At 38.6% G+C, this 21,397-nt stretch overlaps 1 protein-coding gene across 1 annotated transcript in view; it reads right to left on the bottom strand.

The window, feature by feature from the left end:
• The window catches only part of LOC124383122 (receptor tyrosine-protein kinase erbB-4-like), a 415,468-nt gene that overhangs the window by 9,667 nt on the left and 384,404 nt on the right, over nt 1–21,397 (bottom strand). The window contains exons 21-26 of the mRNA XM_046845511.1: nt 20,199–20,354; nt 18,174–18,249; nt 17,456–17,602; nt 10,909–11,006; nt 8,575–8,745; nt 1,049–1,364 (exon numbers count right to left, since the gene is read on the bottom strand). Of these exons, the coding sequence (XP_046701467.1) occupies nt 1,049–1,364; nt 8,575–8,745; nt 10,909–11,006; nt 17,456–17,602; nt 18,174–18,249; nt 20,199–20,354 (964 nt within the window). The remainder of the gene's footprint in view (nt 1–1,048; nt 1,365–8,574; nt 8,746–10,908; nt 11,007–17,455; nt 17,603–18,173; nt 18,250–20,198; nt 20,355–21,397) is intronic.

The raw sequence follows: 21,397 nt of genomic DNA, 5'->3' as shown, positions 1-21,397 counted from the left end.
GCAAATTTGCAAAAAAATTGGAAATTTAAGACCTGTTTAAAATGAATTAAAAAATAGAACAGCAGATTTGAGATTTTTAAAGGCCTAAAACTTTTTTTAAAAGGTTTTAAAATTGTAAAAAAAAAGATTTTTTTACTTTTTAAGTGACTTACAGGAAACCCTGTAAGTCTATAAACATATGAAAAAAGAAACACTTGATTTTTTGGTAGAATATTCTTTTATACTCTTTTTAACAGGGTGGTGCAGGCAAACTGGAAATTTTGGAACTAGGAGTTGGCAACCGTGGGGTATCGGGAATTGTTTGGAACCAGTGTGAGCTCGTTTAGAAGCCATTGCCATTAGTTATAATAGAGCAGTGGTGAAAGTGATAAAATAGTGATAGTGTGAGTGCTGTGTAAAGGGAATGCCATTGTGAGGAACCCTCGCCACTCCATTCCACAACACGCATCACAGCTGTATTGAGCTGTTTCTTAAAAATGATGCCCCCATGTTGTAATGACATGAGCAGACAGGACTCCACTGCTCCATAATAACGAAAGACAAAGGTTTCTACACGAGCTTGCACTGGTTCCAAACAATTGCCGATGCCTCAGGGTCACCAAATTCCTAATTCCAAAATTTCCCATTTCCTGTGCCACCCTGTATATGGTAATCATAGACTTTTCTTGGTCTCCCCATTGTAGATGTGTAACAATCAATATACTGTAGCATTCAAATTACAGTTTAGCTTACACGGGTCGTGTTGGTTTTTGCATATCCCAAATTGTTTTGCTGGATGCTGGAGTCAGAATGAAGGGACAACCAAGAATCAGAACGGATTAACAGCCTTGCACAAGGGTCCAACATTGCACCTTTGCAGTACTGGGGCTTGAACCCTCTGCCTTAAGATCAGCAACCCAGCAAGTAAATATTGATTATCAAGTGAGGATATTAAGGTATAGAATCATTTGATCATTTGCTAGAATCTGCTTGGGAACTATAACCCTTGGTCTCCCCATTGGCAAATTATAACAATTTATACAGATTACACAAAGCTACGGTGTTGTACCTATGAGTTTCTTCTCCTTCTTAGTAGTCATGTATCCATCCTGGTCTTTATCTGCTCTCCCTGCTCGTTCACTCAGCAGCAGTGTTGGCTCTGTACTGTATCGCTGAGCACTGCTTTCCTCTCCAGGCCGGACTCGTGGAGATGCTTGTTTTCTCAAGGTGCCATTGCAACGCAAGTCTTCAGTGACTCCTGCTGCACCCTGCTGAGGCTCTTGAGAGGAGCAGGATGGGGTTACAGAAGACACCGCTACCACTCGTGGTATAGTGGCCATCATCGCCTCCATACCAAAGCCGCCATCCTGATAGGCAAACTGATTCTGCAGAAACAGAGGTATTTTTTTTTTTTTACTTACAAACAACAGAATGTTTAATGATAACAGAATGAAGATGTCTGCTTCTTGATTGCTCTTACAATAGTAGGGTTCCACAGTGGCATAATTGTTTTACATTAAATGTGCTAAGCACTAAGCAGTTATTATGAAAATATGGCATTGTGGACCTAATCAAAAAGGTCAGTTTATGTTTTAGACACATTTCCCTCAATGAATTCCATTCATCCTGTCCCAGATCGCTTAATGCAGTACTCTCATTACTTATTCCTTTGTAAATCAACAATCTTTCCCATTTCGTAGTCCCATATCTGTACTACTTTGAAAGCTTTTAATGGATAATTTCTCTAATTAGGCATTAATCACTGAGTGTAAGGGGTGTGATGGGAATTCTGCCTCTTTCAGTGAGTAATATAGTAATAAACATTTATACTTCCAGACCACTCCCAAACCACTCACTACTTATTATGTGGGCAGGTTTTCAATATTAGGTTTGCAAGTGTTCATCCTTTTCTTTTTTTTTTCTTTTTACTGTGCATATAATCGTTTAATAAAATCGTATACAATGCTCTAAAAATATTGCAGGACATTTTTGAAATATATTTTTATCACTATTGTAGAAATCAGAAAAGCATTAAAGGTTATTTCATGTGTCTGTTCTTTTTTTAGGCATATCTAAGCACTTACTGGAGATGAGTGACTGACTAAATGAATGTTTGCAAAAAAAAAAAGAAAAGAAAATGCCTAAGCTCTCTTAAAAGCCCATTTTGCTGAACTAAGCGCATCACTCCCGGCGTATTCACCTGTTCCTATGGATGTGTGCGTATCATTTTAGCAAAATTAGCCAATAGAAGTTTGTACAACATCTGTGAGATGAGCCTATATAACACAATACAAAAAAAACTGTAACCAGTCATAAACAGCCGGTGCACCAATTAGTTCAAATGGCATTACAGCAAATTGCAATTCATGACAATGGGCAACTTGTGGCTCTTAATTTACCATAAAGTAATTTCACTGATAAAAGAACAAAAGGAATTCCCGTAATAAGGCATTGTCTATAATGTAATTAGTACCTCTTTCTGAATATAGTACAGCTTGGACCTGGCTATAAAAAAGAAAAAAAAAGCAGCTTTCAAAGAATTTGCCTCAGCTGCTTAAGACTTAATATTCTGATCAGCTTTGTACGTTTCAGCTCCGTTTTGTTTTCCCTGAGCAGAGTTTAGTCAGCGAACTCCGATGGAATAGACGTCTGTCATGTTCCACAGTGGCTCCGGAGAATTGATATCTCTCATTGATATTCATTGTGCTATACTTTTGCCTTCTATTCCCACCCAGAGAAAAACAAAACAGCCAGTAGAATATAAAATAGGGGGGGATAATAAAAGGGGAGCTGGCCTTTAGGTTTACGAGAAACACATAAAACGAAACACATAAAATGTTTGTAAAATAAGATTGGAAATTGTTTTTGAACATTGTCTTCCACGTTTAGTCCCGATTTCTCCATCTTCATTCTTCTGGAAAGATGTTCCACTATATTTTGGAGTGTACTTGTTGAGATTTGTGCTCCTTCAGCTACAAGGGTTTAAGTAATGCCAAACACTGATGTAGGTGAGGTGAGGAGGCCTGGGGTGCAGTCAGTCAGGAGATGCACTGACCCAGTCGTCTAGCTCTCACAATTTGGCCCTTTGCAAACTCGCTCGAATCTTTATGTTCACCCATTTTTCCTGCTTCTAACACATGAACTTTGAAAACAAAATGTTTACTCGCTGCCTAATATATTTTACACACTAACAGGTGCCATGATAAAGAGATAATCAGTGTTATTCACTTACTCTTATTTCATCTGCTCCCATTAGAGGTCGCAGGAGCAAACTATCTGTCTCCATACTAATCTGTCCTCTACATCTGCCTCTTTCAAACCAACGACCTGCATGTCTTCCCTCACCACATACATAAACCTCCTTCTTGGTCTTCCTCTTTTCCTCCTTCCTGGTGGCTCCATCCTCAGCATTCTCCTACCGATATACCCCTGGACATGTCCAAACCATCTTAATCTTGCCTTCCTCACCTTGTCTTCAAAACAACCTACATGCCCTGTTCCTCTAATGAACTCGTTTCTAATCCTGTCCATCCTCGTTACTCACAACGAAAACCTCAACATCTTCAGCTCTGCTACCTCCAGCTCCCCTTCTGTCTTTTACTAAATGCCACTGTCTCTAATCCATACAACATCACAGGTCTCACCACAGCCCTATAAACTTTCCCTTTCACTCTTGCAGATACTCTTCTATCACAAATCACTCAGTGTTATTCACTCACAGCTCATAATGTTATGCCTGGTTGGTGTATATGGCATCATGGAGCTGACTTTGTGCATAGGAACTTTGTCATACTGGAGCAGGTTTGAGTCGCCTAGTTGAGGTTAAGGCAAAATGTAATATTACCGCATTGAAATACACTGCATTCAAATGTGGGGAAGTGGCAGCTCAGAGGTTAAGATGTTCTGATCAGAAGGTCATGAGTTCAGCTCTTAGTTGTTGAAGCATTGGACTTTTGATCAGAAGGTTGTGAGTTCAAATCCCAGCCACACTAAGCTGCCACTCCTGGGCCCCTGAGGAAGGCCCTTAAGTTATATTGGATAATTGAGATAAATCTAAGTCACTCTGGATAAGCCTGTAAATGTTGTGGTATAGTTAAACTTTTAGAAAGATAACACATTGTGTGTGTGTGTGTGTGTGTGTGTGTGTGTGTGTGTGTGTGTGTGTGTGGTCTTGAACTTACATTTATGGCATTTGATAGCTGCTCTTATCTTACTATCTTAATGATCTCATTCATACAACTAAGCAGTTGATGGCGACTTGCTCAAAGGCCCAGCAGCTGCAGCTTAGTGTTGCAGGGATTTGAACTCACAACCTTCTGATCAAAAGTCCAAGTCCAGTTTTTGGTCAAATTAGTTAAAATATGTAATACTTTACACTTCTAATCACTCTTTTGTAGTTTATACAAATTTACAAATCAGTACATATTCACATTATATGCCTTAGGGGTAAAATAGTTATCAAAAAGTGTTCTTTAACTGTTCTTGTCAGCATATATAATTTTTATAAATAAAAATAAAAACATGAAGAATGCCTATTCATACCTATTTGCCTTGCAAACAAAATTTCTCCAATGATGCTGGCTTTTCTTGACATCCTTGAAATTCCTATTTGCCTTCAAAAAGGTTTCTGTCAAGTCTTGTTTCTAATAATTGCCATCATATATTAGGCATGCAAATATTTCTTAATTGTTCCATCTGATCAATTTTTTTGGTTGCTTGGCCAGTGTGGATTGGGTCATTATGTTTTATGAAACCATCAAGCTGGAGCTATTTTGATTTTGGTGCACAAGCTGTTTGGGGAAATCAATCCTTTCCTTAGTCGTAAACAATCTTCCGTTGAATTAATACATCTGTTCTACGTACCTAATTTGAGCTTTTGACTCATAAACTCATATATATTTGTTCTTTTGTACGTTCAGAGATCTGTATAGAGCCCTAGCAATAAAAAAGGACAGGTTTTGGTGCAATGGTGGACTCTGGTCTATTTAACAGATTTAAACAGCCTCTCATGGTGAAATTGCATCCGGATTTAATTACAAATGTGGAAAAATGTGGTGCTGAGACACTAAATTAGATGCTATCATCCATACTTTTTTGCTATAGTTTCAGTTATGGTTTTTTTTCAGTCTCTCAGCAGACACTTCTCAACTTGTCATGCTTTGTTTATTCTAACTGAACAGTTATGCTTGTTTGAGCTGAAGACAGACAGTGAAGGCCAAAGATTGATGCTTTTCAACACTCGCTGTATGCTTTTAGAAAACGATTGCATCCAAACACAATCGTACTGTAGATGAATATTAATGCATTGCTCTGCGTTTATTTGTGCACATCAAGTCATCAATGATTAAAATCAGTAGCTAGAAACCAAAAAAAATATTGTTATTACAAATGAACAAATTTAGTTTTATTCAATTCAGTTCCTATTTTTTTCCTGTGATTGCATGAGGAAGAAACCTCCTCCTTCTTCTTCTTCTTTTTCTTCCAGGTTCTCCCATTTGGGGGTCACCACAGCAGATCATCCTTCTCTATACTCCACTGTCCTTTACATCTGCCTCTTTCAATCCAACTACCTGCATGTCTTCCCTCACCACATCCATAAACCTCCTCCTTGGTCTTCCTCTTTTCCTCCTTCCTGGTGGCTCCATCCTCAGCATTCTCTTACTGATATACCCCATGTCCCTTCTCACATCTCCAAACCATCTCAATCACACCTCCCTCACCTTGTCTCCAAAACGTCCTACAGCATATAGGCGCTTAAATCCAAAACACTTTTATGCAAAATGTGGTCCTGAGACATTGTAGTAGATGTTGATTTCAACTATCACACATGCATCAAATGACAGTATCCCTTTTTTTTTTTGTGGGGGAGAAAATATGCTGTTAAGAGTTAATAATCCAATGGCATTGGGGTGCAAAGCAAACACTCAGCTGCCACTTGCTGTCTATAAGCAAACATCCCCTTTCGCTTGTGTGAGGACCCTGCTATTTACACAGACTGGCCTTCGTAATGAAAGTGCCACCAGTGACGCATCCTGGGAAATGGCGTAGGGAGTACATCTCCTCCGAGAGACGGAACGCTCCTATTTTCAGTACGCTTAAAAGGCAGCTATCGATATCTGCTCGAGTGTGATTGCTTTCACAAGCCCAAAAGGTCACCGTGAGCAAATGCTATTTGTTTTTTTCCATCTTCCACTGACTTTTTATGGCTGTGGTCACTTGAGAAAGTTTCGTTACATAACCTTGCAGTCAATCTTATCAGATCTCGAAGGTAATTTAAAGAACAAAATAGTTTTATATCAAAGAATTAAAAAGAAATGGCTTCAAGAATTTATTGTGTACATTTATGATCAACAACACAATCAAATTAATGATCAGCAAATCAAGCATTCTTCTGAAAAAATGTGAATGAAGGACATTATGTTATTGTTATTTTTCGAATGTATTTTTTACTTTTTTCTTTAGATTGAATGGGAAGATTCATGAATTTTGCCAATAAAAACACCATGAGCAAATATTATTTGTTTTTTTGTTTTTTTATATAGTCTTGGTCAATTCTACCAGATCTAAAAAAAACCCCATACAATTTATTCTTTTATCAAAAGAATCAATTCTATAAATATTATATCAATTAATAAAAAAAAAAGATTCAAGACTTCATTGTGGGTGCTGGTAAAAATATGATCCACAATATCAATTCATAATCATCAAATCAAACATTCTTCTGAAAAATGTAAGCGAAGAAGGTCTCAGTCATGTTAATATTACTTTTCTAATACTTTTTATACTTATTTATTTAGATTGAATGCGATGATTAATGGTTTGGGATTTTCCTTCTAGTTTCCTTTATTAACATTGAATAAAGTCATGATCTTTTCCAAAAATAAAAATGAAAAAATAAAAATAATTCATAGTTGAAGCCATAAATATGATACAGTAAGAATCCTGCAGAGAATAAACTAGAGTCTAAAGACGATAAGATTTCATGTCTATCTTACCTGACAAGGAAATCCACCAGATCAGCACAATACGTTTGTGCTCGAAGCATTTCCTTGCTTTTCGACTCAAATTATTTTCTCAAAATAGATTACATGTCATGGATCTTCAGTCACAAGTTCAAGAGCAAGGGATGACATTCAGAGCAATCTAACAGTGAACACCCAAGAAATAAGAAATCCAATATGTCTTTCAATATTATTAAGCTCTTCTCCCATGGTGAAGCATGGTGCTGGAAGCATTGTGTTGTCTAGAAGCTTTTCATCAGCAGGGACTGGGAAACTTGTTATTGTACTTTGTCCACCACTGCACCTACATCAGTACCTGACTTTACTAACATCCTTGTGGATGAATGAGCACAAATCTCCTCAAGAACACAAGCACATTCCTTTTGTTTATATGCAACAAACTCGGTAATTCAATGGTATCACATTTAATCAAACTTTCACTTTAGGCAATAACAGTAGGATTCGGAAAAATTCCATGTAGTTATATGTATGTCCCACTTGACAAGTTTCAGGCTATTTTTGGAGACCACGCTAACTATATATATACATGGAAATTAAATGTAGGCTAAATGTTGAAAGGAATACTGAACATGGCTACCATTCCATACTTCAGCGCCATGCAATGCCGTCTGGACTGCGGGTCATTAGAACCGACTTAAAACAAAACAATGACCCAATCCATACTCCATACAATGTATTGCAACATGTTCCCAGAAGAGTGGAGGTTATTCTAGCAGGAAATGGGACTTAAATGTGGACTAGGATGTTGTGTGCTCTGTTTTTCCTTTAACCTTGCTTTACCTTGTAGATAGAAATAGCAAACAAACATATTTTGGATCAGTAAACAGTTATATAAATAATTATCCGTCCACCTGACGTCTCCATTACAAGGAACTCATTTCCGAATTCTATCCAGGCCACTTCTCGAGTAATTAAGCGGCGAATTCATTGATCTAATACATGTCCATGGCGAGCATGGCAGCCAAGCGTGCATTAAAATGCTAAAGACCTTCTAAACCATGCACACATTTTGCTAAATGATCCAAAACATGAATGTGTGGCAAAGAATGGAAAGGGAAAAAAATGAAGAAGAATGACAAGAGGGAGAAAGAATTTGATAGCATGTCTGACCTCTTGTCCTTCTTTGTTTCGGTAAGAAAAAGTGCGAGATTTACATTTTGGAGAACACTCTGCATGCTTTGAAGGGTGCTACAAAACAGACATGATTGATTGTCTCCAAATTTGTCATGGAAGGAGAACGTGTCATGCTGCTACTCAAAGGGGCCAGTCAGAGGTTATTGGACAAAATAATGAGCCCTGACAGGTGACAGGAACGGGGAATTATAGAGGCTGTAAATCAATGTTAAAATGTGGGTTTGTGTCAGATTATTGTAATTTCTTTCCAGTAATGTATTGCTAAGCTGTTCAGCTAATATGCTAAAGTTTGCATAGACACACAGGCAAATAGGTGTTTTTTTTTTTTTTTTTGGGCTAATATTAGCCTATACACTGTATTGGATCTCAGTGGTGTCTTATAGTAGCCTTTCCATGAACCCCCACTGCTCCTTCTAGCAGTGTGGTGTGTAAAACTCACTCGGTTGGAGTCGAGGCGTGAGCGAGTGGTGTAGGTAAGAGGTGGGATGTTGAAGGTGTGAGGCACCAGGTATTCCTCAGCATCCATCAGGTCCTCAAGCTCCTCCTCATCCAGCAGACTCTGGAAAAACTTACTGTCATTGGGGCTGGGTAGCTTCATCCGGTCATCACCCTGAAAAACATGAGCATTATCATTAGAGCTGTAGAGCATTCTGAGGGTTCAGGAACGTAAGCTCCCGATGGCACTTTTAACAATGGACATTTTCACAAAGCAGATTTAGCTCCTAAACTCTCGAATAGTCTTCCTGACAGTGTTCGGGGCTCAGACACACTCTCCCAGTTTAAGTGCAGATTAAAAACATATCTTTTTAGCAAAGCCTACACATAACATACGTCTCACATCATAACCTTGTGCTCCAGAACATCTGATCAAATGCACATTATCAACTTGTGCTGTTAATATCATGAACAGCAGCTACGCTAATTCCTCTCCACTGCTTCTCTTTCTCTCCCCATCCAGAGGCTTCCTGAGGTTTGGCCAGCTCTAGTCACGGCATGAAGATTATAGACCTTTAAAGAAATAGATGCCGAACTCGCAAACTTCCCGTACCATCTAGAGACGTACCAGTGCCAATTGGATCCTACTTCATGTGTGAAGTTTAGACATTGGACCTCCTGGAGTGTTTAAAGCTTTTGGCATGGAGAAGCTGGTGTTGGATCTGCGATGATCGCAAATGTTGAGCTATTTTATGAGTTGCTCAGTAGCTCCTAGTTTTATAACCATAATGACGGTAAAAGACTGTAGAAAGAACATTACTTATAATTTTACACTCCAGTGCTCATGTTAGTTCTCACTCTCCAGTGTTCTGTATTGTTTAAAGACTATAAGCACACTTTTGATGTCACCCAAATGAGGATGGGTTCCCCTTTTGAGTCTGGTTCCTCTCAAGGTTTCTTCCTCATGACATCTAAGGCCACGGCTGCTCATCAGGGATAAATACACATCATTCACCTTAACTGTTGATTTCTGTAAAGCTGCTTTGAGACAATGTCTGTGAAAAGCGCTATTTAAATAAACTTGACTTGACTTGATACTTTCGGATTGTGTAGGATCAGAGTCAGCTGTATGGTACATTTGGTGTTAATGATCATCTGTGTCATGTCATGAACTAAAACAAAAACAGCTGCATAGGAGCTTCATACTGTTTAAAGAACAGCTAAACTCTGCTACCAAGGTGAGGTTGTGGAAGACAGTTCATACAAATGGTAAGACCGAGCACAGCAACAAGACTGAATATACAGGGAGGGCCACGGAAACGTAGCCTGTCTCCAGCAATAGTATAACTAGATGTACGAGCAAGTGGATTGTTTTTATTCATTTACCCACAAGTTACAACAGATGCTGAAGGTGGTCCCCGTTCACGTCTATGCAACTTTGGGCACGTCTGAGCATGTTGGTGGATACTGCTTGCAGCAACAGCTGCACATAGTGTTGTTTTTTTCTTGGGGTCATCCAGGATGTGTGGATTGTTGGTGTAGACTTTCTGCTTTAAATTTCCCCAAAGATAGAAATCGCCTGTGGACAAGTCTAGGGAATGTGGTGGCCATAACCCCTTGCTCACATTTCACCCCTGTGAGGTGTGGCATGTTACCCCATGTTGCGCATGTTGTTGGAAAAGCAATAATTTTTTTTTCTGGTGTTAGTTAGTCGTAAAATTGTTTAAAGATGTCCCTTTTCCGAACCAGACTCTGAATTCAATGTTTAACTGATGGTTTTGTTTTCCACAATCACTATTCGCTGTTTCAGGGAAAACACCATCTTTCTAATACGATGTGCACCGAAGGACTGAATAGGAAGGCAAAATAAAGCCGGAACACTGTACATGGGGCGACAACATGTCGCCAAACAAAGGGACAGTAGGCAGACGGAGAGCAAGGGGCTACGGCCTTTCAATATATTAAAGAAACCTATCGCATAATTTGCAATCGTGATAATCTTAAACCTCCTCTATCCCTTTGATCCTTACCTGACTTTTACAGCAGTCTATTTTAAAATGTCCCAGTGTCTCGTCTGATTTAAAACATAAACCCTATTTGAGGAAACAGACACACTAAATCCCCTGCAGTTCCAAGGGATTGTCCTGAGATCAGATGTGATCTGACATAAGGAATGAGACCATCCATCCCCTGTTTCATACTTAGGACTAGTCCATTTTCTTTACTCTTATTACGCAACTCATGTGCTTCATATAAATATATAGGAAATTAATAAATGTTTTGAAAGGCTTATTTTAAATACAGTTTTTTATGTTTAGTGTCAGCATTTGTGCTTTACCTGGATGACGAGGTAGCGCTGGGGGTCACGGGCCATTCTGCAGAACTCTGCCGCCAGCTCCTTAAACTTCGGCCTGCTATCCGCATCAATCATCCAGCCTGAAGCCCAAACACACAATACAACACTGGTCTTGAGTTGATCTGGGGAACTTTCCACTGCACTGCATAATGCATCTATTTTATTCTTTTCCTTTTTTCCGCTTTCTTCTCAGCTTTCACCAGTATGAGCATCCTATAGTGTGTAACTACCACTGGAGGGCAAACGCTACTATAGGTTTTTGTACAAAATATCACTTCAGACTAAAAAACAGGTATACAAACCAACAAAAAACGAAACATACAAAATAAAAAAATGTATTTATTTCTATGCTGCAAATAAGTTTTTGAACACCTGTCTATCAGCTAGAATTCTGACCCTCAAAGACCTGTTAGTCTGCCTTTAAAATGTCCACCTCCACTACATTTATTATCCTAAATTAGATGCCCCTGTTTGAGGTCGTTAGCTGCATAAAGACACCTGTCCACCCCATACAATCAGTAAGAATCCAACTACTAACATGGCCAAGACCAAAGAGCTGTCCAAAGACACTAGAGACAAAATTGTACACCTCCACAAGGCTGGAAAGGGCTACGGGGAAATTGCCAATCAGCTTGGTGAAAAAAGGTCCACTGTTGGAGCAATCATTAGAAAATGGAAGAAGCTAAACATGACTGTCAGTCTCCCTCGGACTGGGGCTCCATGCAAGATCTCACCTTGTGGGGTCTCAATGATCCTAAGGAAGGTGAGAAATCAGCCCAGAACTACACGGGAGAAGCTGGTCAATGACCTGAAAAGAGCTGGGACCACCGTTTCCAAGGTTACTGTTGGTAATACACTAAGACGTCATGGTTTGAAATCATGCATGGCACGGAAGGTTCCCCTGCTTAAACCAGCACATGTCCAGGCACGTCTTAAGTTTGCCAATGACCATTTGGATGATCCAGAGGAGTCATGGGAGAAAGTCATGTGGTCAGATGAGACCAAAATAGACCTTTTGGGTCATAATTCCACTAAACGTGTTTGGAGGAAGAAGAATGATGAGTACCATCCCAAGAACACCATCCCTACTGTGAAGCATGGGGGTGGTAACATCATGCTTTGGGGGTGTTTTTCTGCACATGGGACAGGGCGACTGCTCTGTATTAAGGAGAGGATGACCGGGGCCATGTATTGCGAGATTTTGGGGAACAACCACCTTCCCTCAGTTAGAGCATTGAAGATGGGTCGAGGCTGGGTCTTCAGAACTTGCAAAATAGCAGAGTGTTCAAATACTTATTTTCCTCACTGTGTATATATATATATATATATATATATATATATATATATATATATATATATATATATATATAATATTGAACTTTTATAATATTTTCCCCAGAAATATATATATATATATATATATATATATATATATATATATATATATATATATATATATATATATATATATACAGGAGTGCAGAATTATTAGGCAAATGAGTATTTTGACCACATCATCCTCGTTATGCATGTTGTCTTACTCCAAGCTGTATAGGCTGGAAAGCCTACTACCAATTAAGCATATTAGGTGATGTGCATCTCTGTAATGAGAAGGGTGTGGTCTAATGACATCAACACCCTATATCAGGTGTGCATAATTATTAGGCAACTTCCTTTCCTTTGGCAAAATGGGTCAAAAGAAGGACTTGACAGGCTCAGAAAAGTCAAAAATAGTGAGATATATTGCAGAGGGATGCAGCAGTCTTAAAATAGCCAAGCTTCTGAAGCGTGATCATCGAACAATCAAGCGTTTCATTCAAAATAGTCGACAGGGTCGCAAGAAGCGTGTGGAAAAACCAAGGCGCAAAATAACTGCCCGTGAACTGAGAAAAGTCAAGCGTGCAGCTGCCAAGATGCCACTTGCCACCAGTTTGGCCATATTTCAGAGCTGCAACATCACTGAGTGCCCAAAAGCACAAGGTGTGCAATACTCAGAGACATGGCCAAGGTAAGAAAGGCAGAAAGTCGACCACCACTGAACAAGACACACAAGCTGAAACGTCAAGACTGGGCCAAGAAATATCTCAAGACTGATTTTCTAAGGTTTTATGGACTGATGAAATGAGAGTGAGTCTTGATGGGCCAGATGGATGGGCCCGTGGCTGGATTGGTAAAGGGCAGAGAGCTCCAGTCCGACTCAGACGCCAGCAAGGTGGAGGTGGAGTACTGGTTTGGGCTGGTATCATCAAAGATGAGCTTGTGGGGCCTTTTCGGGTTGAGGATGGAGTCAAGCTGAACTCCCAGTCCTACTGCCAGTTTCTGGAAGACACCTTCTTCAAGCAGTGGTACAGGAAGAAGTCTGCATCCTTCAAGAAAAACATGATTTTCATGCAGGACAATGCTCCATCACACACGCCCAAGTACTCCACAGCGTGGCTGGCAAGAAAGGGTATAAAAGAAGAAAATCTAATGATATGGCCTCCTTGTTCACCTGATCTGAACCCCATTGAGAACCTGTGGTCCATCATCAAATGTGCGATTTACAAGGAGGAAAACAGTACACCTCTCTGAACAGTGTCTGGGAGGCTGTGGTTGCTGCTGCACGCAATGTTGATGGTGAACAGATCAAAACACTGACAGAATCCATGGATGGCAGGCTTTTGAGTGTCCTTGCAAAGAAAGGTGGCTATATTGGTCACTGATTTGTTTTTGTTTGGTTTTGAATGTCAGAAATGTATATTTGTGAATGTTGAGATGTTATATTGGTTTCACTGGTAAAAATAAATAATTGAAATGGGTATGAATTTGTTTTTTGTTAAGTTGCCTAATAATTATGCACAGTAATAGTCACCTGCACACACAGATATCCCCTAAAATAGCTAAAACTAAAACTACTTCCAAAAATATTCAGCTTTGATATTAATGAGTTTTTGTGTTCATTGAGAACATGGTTGTTGTTCAAATTAAATCCTCAAATAAAATTAATCCTCAAAATACAACTTGCCTAATAATTCTGCACTCCTGTATATATATATATATATATTCATTTTTGTAATCAATTATACACATTTTTTTCATAGTTTATAGTAAATTCTGTTAAATTTTTGCAGCCAGGTCTGTATATGTTGTTTTTTAATTTTGAGTAAAAGACAGGAGATGGAGCTGGAGGTAGCAGAGCTGAAGATGTTGAGATTTTTGTTGGAAGTGAGGAGGATGGACAGGATTAAAATGAGTTTATTAGAGGGACGCACATGTAGGACGTTTTGGAGACAAGGTGAGGGAGGTGAGATTGAGATGGTTTGGACATGTGCAGAGGAGGGACATGGGGTATATCAGTAGGAGAATGCTGAGGATGGAGCCACTAGGAAGAAGGAAAAGAGGAAGACCAAGGAGGAGGTTTATGGATGTGGTGAGGGAAGACATGCAGGTAGTTGGTTTAAAAGAGTTTTAACAGATGTTTAACAGATGTAGAGGACAGGGGGTATGGAGACGGATGAGCCGCTGTGGCGACCCCTAACGGGAGCAGCCGAAAGAAGAATTTTCTCAACAGTTAAGTCTTATTTATTCATCTCCTCTATTCATTTAATTGCAATCTAATGTTCAACCTAACATCCAATCCTAACCTTAAAGTAAAACTGATACGATTACATTTATCACAAAATGAATTTGATTTCGGAATGTTTTTAAATGTTTTCAAATAAAGAATTATCGTTACAAATTACATAAGTATTACATTTTAAATAGAATGTATGACAGTGCTGCATTTTAAACTCCAATTTCACAGAAACGTGTCATTAAATCTTCCTCTAACTCTCACTTAAATTGCAAAGTGACCCAACATGATTTCGAAAATGAATACTGGGTGGAGAATTTTTATTTATTACACAAATACACTTCTTTTTCTCTTTCTTCTTCTGGTTGCCCCAACAGATCTCCATATCTGCATGTCTTTAATACAATAGACATTAATTTATCACATATACATTACAGCACAGTGAAATTTGTTCTTCGCATATCCCAGCTTGCTCGGAAGATGGGATCAGAGCACAGGGTCAGCCATGATACAGCGCCCTGGAGCCTTGCGAAAGGGCCCAAGAGTGGCAGCTTGGTGATACCGGGGCTTGAACAGAACCCCATTGAGAACCTGTGGTCCATCATCAAATGTGCGATTTACAAGGAGGAAAACAGTACACCTCTCTGAACAGTGTCTGGGAGGCTGTGGTTGCTGCTGCACGCAATGTTGATGGTGAACAGATCAAAACACTGACAGAATCCATGGATGGCAGGCTTTTGAGTGTCCTTGCAAAGAAAGGTGGCTATATTGGTCACTGATTTGTTTTTGTTTGGTTTTGAATGTCAGACATGTATATTTGTGAATGTTGAGATGTTATATTGGTTTCACTGGTAAAAATAAATAATTGAAATGGGTATGAATTTGTTTTTTGTTAAGTTGCCTAATAATTATGCACAGTAATAGTCACCTGCACACACAGATATCCCCCTAAAATAGCTAAAACTAAAAACTACTTCCAAAAATATTCAGCTTTGATATTAATGAGTTTTTTGTGTTCATTGAGAACATGGTTGTTGTTCAAATTAAATCCTCAAATAAAATTAATCCTCAAAAATACAACTTGCCTAATAATTCTGCACTCCCTGTATATATATATATATTCATTTTTTGTAATCAATTATACACATTTTTTTTCATAGTTTATAGTAAATTCTGTTAAATTTTTGCAGCCAGGTCTGTATATGTTGTTTTTTAATTTTGAGTAAAAGACAGGAGATGGAGCTGGAGGTAGCAGAGCTGAAGATGTTGAGATTTTTGTTGGAAGTGAGGAGGATGGACAGGATTAAAATGAGTTTATTAGAGGGACGCACATGTAGGACGTTTTGGAGACAAGGTGAGGGAGGTGAGATTGAGATGGTTTGGACATGTGCAGAGGAGGGACATGGGGTATATCAGTAGGAGAATGCTGAGGATGGAGCCACTAGGAAGAAGGAAAAGAGGAAGACCAAGGAGGAGGTTTATGGATGTGGTGAGGGAAGACATGCAGGTAGTTGGTTTAAAAGAGTTTTAACAGATGTTTAACAGATGTAGAGGACAGGGGGTATGGAGACGGATGAGCCGCTGTGGCGACCCCTAACGGGAGCAGCCGAAAGAAGAATTTTCTCAACAGTTAAGTCTTATTTATTCATCTCCTCTATTCATTTAATTGCAATCTAATGTTCAACCTAACATCCAATCCTAACCTTAAAGTAAAACTGATACGATTACATTTATCACAAAATGAATTTGATTTCGGAATGTTTTTAAATGTTTTCAAATAAAGAATTATCGTTACAAATTACATAAGTATTACATTTTAAATAGAATGTATGACAGTGCTGCATTTTAAACTCCAATTTCACAGAAACGTGTCATTAAATCTTCCTCTAACTCTCACTTAAATTGCAAAGTGACCCAACATGATTTCGAAAATGAATACTGGGTGGAGAATTTTTATTTATTACACAAATACACTTCTTTTTCTCTTTCTTCTTCTGGTTGCCCCAACAGATCTCCATATCTGCATGTCTTTAATACAATAGACATTAATTTATCACATATACATTACAGCACAGTGAAATTTGTTCTTCGCATATCCCAGCTTGCTCGGAAGATGGGATCAGAGCACAGGGTCAGCCATGATACAGCGCCCCTGGAGCCTTGCGAAAGGGCCCAAGAGTGGCAGCTTGGTGATACCGGGGCTTGAACAGTAACCCAGCACCTTAACCACTTCCTCACTTCCTCAATTCCTCTACAGATATGCCCATGTCCCTCCTCTGATCATGAACAAATCATCTCAATCAATTCTCTCTGACCTTGTTTCTAAAATGTCCTGCACAGTCCATCTAATAAACTCATTTTTGAAGGTTCAGAAATACATATTACTCCAAAAAAATCAACTATTAGTCCACACTCAAATTCAATACTAACTACTAATTTGGCGTTACAGTAACCTAAGCCTGGCAGGATATATATATATATATATATATATATATATATATATATATATATATATATATATATATATATGTGTGTGTATATATAAAATAAAATGAAGAGTGAACACTAAAGCGTCTCATCATGCAGAATATGATCATGCAGCAGATTTTTATGGAGCCCGGCAATGGTGTGTGACTGATGTGGGGATGTGAGAGACATAAACTGTGAGCTAGAGGTTACTGTGATGACCTTAGTAGTGTATGATGAGTAAGCAAGTGTATGTGTTTGTGTGGTTAAGCTACAGGTTCTCCATGGTTTCTTTTTCATCGCATTAGTGCCATGTGATCAACAAACGCCTAGGACTTTTGTATAGCGCATTAGAAATACATTATATTCCACTGGTTTATTTTTTAGCTCTGTGTGTGTGTGTGTGTGTGTGTGTGTGTGTGTGTGTGTTTTCTTGGGATTTGAAAGTAGCTGAAACATCCCAGAGACATCTGAGAAAAAGAAAAAAAGTGAGTAAAGGCGATAACGCACATTTCACCATGACCATGTAGACGTCGATGGTGCAGATGGGAGGCTGAGGGAGTCGTTCGCCTTTTTCCAGCAGGTCAGGAATCTCACGTGTAGGAATTCCGTCGTACGGCTTTCCACCGAACGTCATAAGCTCCCAAATTGTCACTCCTGAAAGAAAAAAAACGTGAATGTAAAAACCGTTCATGCAAACTGTGGGCTTGAACCTGAGCCATAGAACTTCAAAGCTGCTTTGAGACTATGTTCATTGTTGAAGTGCTACACAAATGCAATTGAATTTAAGTGAATTTGAGTTGAATTCAATTTGAATTCAATCAAACTGAATTGATTTGTGACTAAATCTAACCTCTGACCATTTTTTAAAATACCCTAGTAACAGAATGATACCATGCTATTTTATACAATCGAATCTTACGGGTCAAACGGGACACATTTGTAATATTATGCAGTGTGTAATGTCATAGCAAAAGTAGAAAACACACACACACACACACACACACACACACACACTTAGGGAATGAAAGAAGAAAGTTGCATATATAAAATAGAGCTATTACATTACACTAAATACATTAGACTATACACTAAAAGCAGCTGCTCAGTGTACATATAAATTTGCCTTCATGGAGGTTCTAATGGCTTTTGACCTTCATTTGCTTGACTTGTTTACGCTGTAAACATACGGCAGATGATGATGATAGCCGATGTTTAAGATACTTACCGTAGCTCCAGACATCGCTCTGGTGAGTGAACTTCCTGTAGTGAATACACTCCAAAGCCATCCATTTAATAGGCATCTGGAAAGTAATGGGATCCATATTTAGCGAAATAGCAACGGATGAAACACAGCATTATGGGTACTTAGGAACGGGTTTTCTATCCACAAGATGTGACTTTTCTGAGGATGGAAAAAAAAATCTGCTGATTTGTATTTGTATTTATTTTGAGTTTGTTTGAAGAGTCACAGAAACTTTCTTAGGATTCTCTGCAAAACTTTAAAGTGCTGAAAAAAACTATATCTTTGGTAGAAACCAAACTAACCCTGAGTGAAGCATGGTAGGTAGCATCATGAAGATTTTTGGATACTTGACACTACTAGTTTCACCGGAACCAATATGGTGACCAAGATGGTTTATCTAGAATTGTAACTTTTTTATTTGTATTATATATAATTATATTTTATTATATACATTGCTATTTGCACTTCTATATAGATGCTAACTAAATTTCAAAGTCTAATCAAATCTAATCTGATCTAATGTGGTGGTCAAAATTCCAGGAAAGAACCTATATTTGTAAAACTATTTAGGTATATTGTAATAGCATTTTAATTATATGCCAACTTGTGCAAGCAGTGCTAGAATTGATACTTTTAGCACAATTTATTGACTGCCATATTTTATAAATGTCTTTACGAATTTGGACTTTCGTATCATACACCACATGAAAGTGGTCTATCAAGTTCTTATTAGTTTTATTTAAATGCTAGCTATTGTTTTTTGTGTGGTTGAACACTATCGTGGATCTACTCAAGCAATCTTTGTAGACTTGCGATGTTGGGTCGTGCAAAAAAATCTAGTTAGCTAACAAGTCGCTGCAAGTCCTCGTCAAACTCGCTCAAATCCTTACGCTCGCCCATTTTTTCTGCTTCTAACACGTCAAATTTGATGACAAAATGTTCACATGCTGCCTAATAAAGTCCACTCACTAGAAGGTGCCATGATGAAGTGATAATCAGTGTTATTCATAATGTTATAATGTCATAACGTTACGTCTGATTGGTGTATATGGCCTACATGTAATATATAGATTTTGGTGCTTTGACAGAAAAATAAGCCTCATATCCTTTTTAAAAAACTCTAATGTCTTGTGTTTCTCTCTCAAATCAAATCAAATACATGCAATGGTTTACATACTGTAATATTGTATTACCATATTACGTACCGTATGTCATAAAGAGACACCGTGCGCCAACTATCCTGTTAATCCTTGATGTTTACACAGCTCTTAATTAAACCCAAAGCCAAATCAAACTGTTAAACCCAGACTTTTTTTAAATAGGAAACATGTTGTACTTGTCTGCCATCAGTTCAGCTTTGGTAGAGGTTTTAAAGCGTTTTCCTCAAGAGAGTGTAAACATGTAGGGCTCCGCATTACAGCTGGTTAGCGCTAAATAGAAAGGTTTGATTCACTCTGAGGCAGAATTGATTGTTACATGGGGGAGTAAGAAGCCAGAGAGAGAGATAGAGAGCAGTTTCCAATTACACGAAAGCAGCATGGTGTAGGTGCACCCATTCCCCACAATCATCTGGTCAATACAGGGTTCGGAACAGACATGGGCAAGCTTGCACTGTTTTACTCTGGTGTTTAAAATAATAATAATAATAATAAAAAAGCGAGGCAGGACGAAAATAACTGAGGGAGTTGAGGAGTGCAGAACGAGTGTTTGAATATGGATAAGAGGAACCCGGGCTCTTGTGGGACAGCTAATTTACAAGTTGATTATGTAGCGAGTGCTGTAAATTAACCTGTCATACCAGCCGGTGTTTCTAAAACCAAGAGACCATCAAGGGATGCATATTAAGCATGCCGCATCTCTCGATTACTTCCAAACAACATCGGATTAACTTGTTTTCGCTGTCAGAAACAGAGCGCACCTGCTAACTCCCGAGTCGCTGAGGAGCCAAATTAGAAACAACATGCGCACCAACAAACAAGGCAGACAGGAGTCGCAAGATGCTCTGACCTTCCCCCCGTCCGCATTGTATTCCTTTTCATCTGCGTCCAACAGCCGCGCCAAGCCGAAGTCTGTGATCTTGATGTGGTTGGGGGATTTGACCAGCACGTTCCTGGCTGCCAGATCTCGGTGCACTAGCCTCCGCTCTTCCAGATACATCATGCCCTGTGAAGGTGAAGGACACACAGGACACACTTGCTTTTATCATCATTCCAAACATATATAGCAAATGCAGTACACAGTGAAATGAGACAACGTTTCTCCAGAACCCTTGCGCTTAAGTACGCAAATCCTTCACTCAAGTACAGATACTCATGTTTTAAAAGACGCTGGTGAAAGTTGAAGTTCTGACTGCACTTTTTCACTCAAGATAAAGTAAAGAAGTTTGGGCTCTGACATGTACTTCAGTAAAAAACGTAGTCATTATTACAACCTGTTTTAGTGTCACACTGGTAACCGAACATCATATTAATATATGAATTCAAATACATATTGTTATCTAATGATTGTATCCAGGCTGAACATCCACGTATAGAACACAAGCAGAGAAAAGATGATGATGATCAGGTGATTAGGAATGTCTCTGTTCTCAGTCATGTTTACATCACTGACTCCCTCTGTCTTATTAGCTTAGCTGCTGTTCATAATATTAACAAGCACAAGTTGATAATGTGTGTTTGATCAGATGTACTGAAGCACAAGGATATAATATGTTATGTGTTCTGTGTAGACCTCGCTAAAAACAAAATAAAAAACAAAAACAAATCCGCGAACACAACAAACATTCAGACAAAGCGGAAAAGGTAGGTATAGTTTGTGAATGGAAACTTAACGATCATTGGATGAGACACCTGTCATTCAAGATATACAGGAAGTATGAAATCTTATAACTTTGTTTCTTGTACATGTGTAAAGTTCTCAGTTTACTTTAAAATATTTTTTATTTAGAGCACCTTTACATATAAGAAAATAACAGAAGTAAACATTGGCAAGCTAGGAGAAAATGGAATTAATTCAAAGCTACTTTAAGCTAGATTCAAAGTTTTGATGAAAGATTTGTTAGCGTTTTCTAATTTGTTAATTCGTTTTCTGATTTGTTAATGTGTTTTGCACTTCTCGGCCACCGTACTAAACACTGTCAGGAAGGCTTTTCCAAAGTTAAGGAGCTAAATGTAAGAATGCTCTACCACCTTAAGTGGACTTTGCTT

The sequence above is a fragment of the Silurus meridionalis genome, chromosome 3, assembly GCF_014805685.1.
Source record: "Silurus meridionalis isolate SWU-2019-XX chromosome 3, ASM1480568v1, whole genome shotgun sequence".
NCBI lineage: Eukaryota > Metazoa > Chordata > Actinopteri > Siluriformes > Siluridae > Silurus > Silurus meridionalis.
Note: the sequence above shows the minus strand (reverse complement) of the source record. Positions and strands in the feature narration are given on the sequence as shown.